Source organism: Corvus brachyrhynchos, unplaced genomic scaffold (genome assembly GCF_000691975.1).
Source record: "Corvus brachyrhynchos isolate BGI_N302 unplaced genomic scaffold, ASM69197v1 scaffold21, whole genome shotgun sequence".
In the NCBI taxonomy this organism is placed as follows: domain Eukaryota; kingdom Metazoa; phylum Chordata; class Aves; order Passeriformes; family Corvidae; genus Corvus; species Corvus brachyrhynchos.
Genome location: NW_008236924.1, coordinates 6,606,918 through 6,610,087, shown reverse-complemented (window position 1 = coordinate 6,610,087; position 3,170 = coordinate 6,606,918). Strand labels below are relative to the sequence as shown.

The 3,170-nt window shown below is 50.2% G+C and overlaps 2 protein-coding genes across 3 annotated transcripts in view; one reads left to right on the top strand and one right to left on the bottom strand.

Annotated features, from left to right (window-relative positions):
- Window positions 1–920, bottom strand: part of RNF14 (ring finger protein 14) — a 27,760-nt gene extending 26,840 nt beyond the window's left edge. For both annotated transcript variants that reach the window (XM_017728245.1, XM_008629021.2), the window contains exon 1: window positions 905–920. The gene's annotated coding sequence lies outside the window, so the exon portion shown is untranslated. The remainder of the gene's footprint in view (window positions 1–904) is intronic.
- The window catches only part of ZCCHC10 (zinc finger CCHC-type containing 10), a 3,675-nt gene extending 525 nt beyond the window's left edge, over window positions 1–3,150 (top strand). Inside the window, exons 2-3 of the mRNA XM_017728063.1 lie at window positions 514–814; window positions 2,126–3,150. Coding sequence (XP_017583552.1) covers window positions 514–814; window positions 2,126–2,291 — 467 coding nt within the window. The 3' untranslated portion in view covers window positions 2,292–3,150. The remainder of the gene's footprint in view (window positions 1–513; window positions 815–2,125) is intronic.
- Window positions 3,151–3,170: the final 20 nt, after the last annotated feature.

Here is a 3,170-nt window from a genome sequence, read left to right as displayed (position 1 = left end):
GGGAGCTCCTCAGCGCTGAAACCGGCAAAAATGACCTCCGCGTCACGTTGTTGTGGTTTGCTTCCAGAACCGTCAGAAAAGCAAAGGAAAGCCAAGAGAGCGCCTTTGGCTCGGACGGGGATGTTGCAATTCCCTCCGCACCGAAGGGATCTGATTGCAGAGCCCTGAAACGAGGAAACCGCGGTTTTGCTTGTTTGTGAAGCGCAGCAAATGCGTGTCCCACTCCCGGGTAGTGCTGGTGTTGGTTTTCCAATTCTCTGTTGGCTTGGGTGTTGTTTTTTTCCTTAAATTAATTGATTTCTCTTGTTTCAATAGTTTTGACTGTGTTTGGGGGCTTTGCCTAATCACAGTCTGCAGGATGTGGACAACTTCTGTATGGGAATAATCGCTTTCCTGTTTTCCAGAGGAAAGCAACTTGGGATTTCAAAGTGTTCTTTTAAGTTGCTGTTTCCTTCGAGTTAAGGACTCCTCTCTTAGCTTGGATGTCTTTGTGCCTGCTGGGTCTGTGCTGAGCTGTCCCTTTGTCAGCCTTTGCTCCCGGCTTGGGGTCACTGATCCCTGCTAAAAGTTTCCTTCAGTTTTGTGCTTTTCCTCAGTGTCAGCTCGTTGGTGCTGGCGTGGTGTTTGTAGAGCTGCAGCTGCTGAGCAGAGCTGATGTTCTCCTGTTCATTACCTCGGCTTTGGGGCTTGAGCCTCACCCTTGTAGCTTCCATGGGAGTGTCTGCTGGTGGGAGCAGCAGTGCAGCCCTGCAAACGCCGAGCTGTGGGGTTGCTGCTTTCAACAGCCTCGTTGTTCCTGCGGACACAGCTCACGGTGGGTCTGAGAGAGACAAACTCTGCTTTTGGGGGTTTGTGTTGATGAGGAGGAGGGGAGGTCACTGCTCTGCTTATTGTAACTGCTGGGGCAGAGCCGGGAGCCCAAGGCAGGACAAAGGCGAAGCAAACCTCTCCGAGCTCTTGGGTTCTCTTCATTCCCAGATATTCTGATTCCTGCCCAAGTCCAAGTTCATTGTGCTGTGCAGGATGCGAGTTTAATCAGGTTTTAGTGCTGGTTTAGCTGAGTGTTTCTAGGGCTTGAGGATGAAGCCAAATGCTCTGCATTGAAAAAGTGATGGATGTTCAGCACAAGATTCTCTTCAGGAACTGGCACAAAAAGTGGTTGCTGAAGCCGAGGGAGGAGCAATTCCCAGCTTGGCTGGGAGAGGGGGGAGTGGTCCCCGCTGGTGCGTGTCATGAGTGAGTCTGGCAGCTCCCGAGATCGGCCAGGCTGCAATTTCAGATCGTATAGATGGGCTGGCCTTGAAAAATTCATATTTTGGTACCTGGAACAAAAGCTGAAGGTGGCAGCAGTGGCAGGGAACTGAAGTGACACCAGCCTGAGCTCAGAACTAATTTTGGTTGTGACCTTGAGCAGTCCCTGGGCTGGGTGAGTTCCCTTGTTTGTAAAGGAGAGCAGCTGGGAGAGGAGGCCAAACAGTTTTGCAGAGCTTCAGAAGAGCAGCTTAAGAACTGCAGCAGGAAAACGGGAGCATCTTCCCTTGCCTGATTTCTGAAGATGCCCAGGGGATTTTAGCAGAGCGAGAACTAAAGCTGAGTGTGCGATCTCCCTGCTGCTGCAGGTGCCTGGGGACAGGGCAGGCAGGGAGCTCTGGCTCAGGAGGAGCAGGAATCGGATTGTTCTGAAGAGAAACCTCCTCCAGGCTTTACCAGCTCCTGGCTGCAGCTCCTTTGGGTTTATTCTCTTTACTCTGAGAGTCCCAGGCTGGGAGTGAGAATTGGGCAGTTTGGGACTTGGGTGTTAAATTGCAGGATTTGGAGATGAAGCTGCTGCTCTTCGTTGTAAAAGAGAATTTTGGTGATTTCTCTGAAGCCAGAACCAGCTGCAGCTGTTGGAGAGCAGCAAATTGAGCAGTGGGATGGTTCCCATGTGAAAGTGTTCTGGCTCCTGAAGGTCTGTTTGCCGGAGTGCTGTGTGTACGTGGTGTTACTGCGCATGTCCTGAGTCCAGAGCCAAGCTGGAGCAGCTGTGAACATCTGCTTTAATCACAACTTGATTGAGAAGCGATTCTTCACTGGGGAGAACAGACTTGGAATGGGTCACTTAAGCAATTCTGCATTTTCCTAGGGAGGCAAACAAGCAGCATGTGAGGTGTCAGAAGTGTTTAGAGTTTGGCCACTGGACATATGAATGCAAAGGGAAGAGAAAATACCTGCACAGGCCTTCAAGGACAGCTCAGCTGGCCAAAATCCTGAAGGAGAAAGAAAAGCAACTCCAGCTGCAACAGAGGTAAGACTGGCAGGGTGGAATGCCTGGTTTAGCAATGAAATAAAAGAAAAGATGTTGTCCCAGCCCATTTCCCGTGACCTTTCCCTCCAGACTGTGGGATGTGTGTTAATGTTAGAGCTGCTTGGTGTGTTAAGTGAAATGTGTGCACTCGGGTCCCAGAGGATTAAAATGAACACTTTAATTTAATGGAAGCCTTTCATTAACATGGGCTTACCTGAAATCACTTCAAACTGTTTTGGCCTGTCTGAAACAAAAACCATGCACTGAGCCAAAGTTAAAATAGAGCCTTTTTGGTAGTGGAGCGGTTGCCTGAACTCCTTGGTTCTTTGATTTCATGGTTTTGTGCTGTCCAGGCAGGTGGGGCTGAAAGCTGCCCATGTATTTCCAGCGAAGCAGCAATTCTGGTGCTGTGTTCGGATTTGCTGTTCAAAGCTGTGGTTAAACCCGGCCCAGCCCTGCTCCTGCTGCTCCCTGGGAGCTGCAGGGCTAAGAGAGGTGAAGGAGAGTTGGGTTGTCAGCTTTAACTCAGCACAAAGTAAAAACATCTCACTGAGTTGCACAATGATTTCCTGTGGCAGCCGAGAAAGTGGGAGAAACAGAGAAACCTCAGCAGAATTCTGCATGGGGCACCTGATCTCCTTTCCACTTTGCCCTGGGAATGCATTTTAATGCTTCCTCCCAGGTTCATGATTGTTTCAACAAGCAGATCCAGAGGCAAAAGTAACACAGCACATCAGTTTGCCATGAAATTCCAGTGTGCCAGGGTCATCTCTGCCCTGCTCCGGTTTGATTTTGGGAGCTGCAGAGGGACAGGGTCACTCCCAGTGCCACTCCTTGCACCTGGAATTCCTGAGGGCTTGGTCACTGCCAGGATGGGAGTATG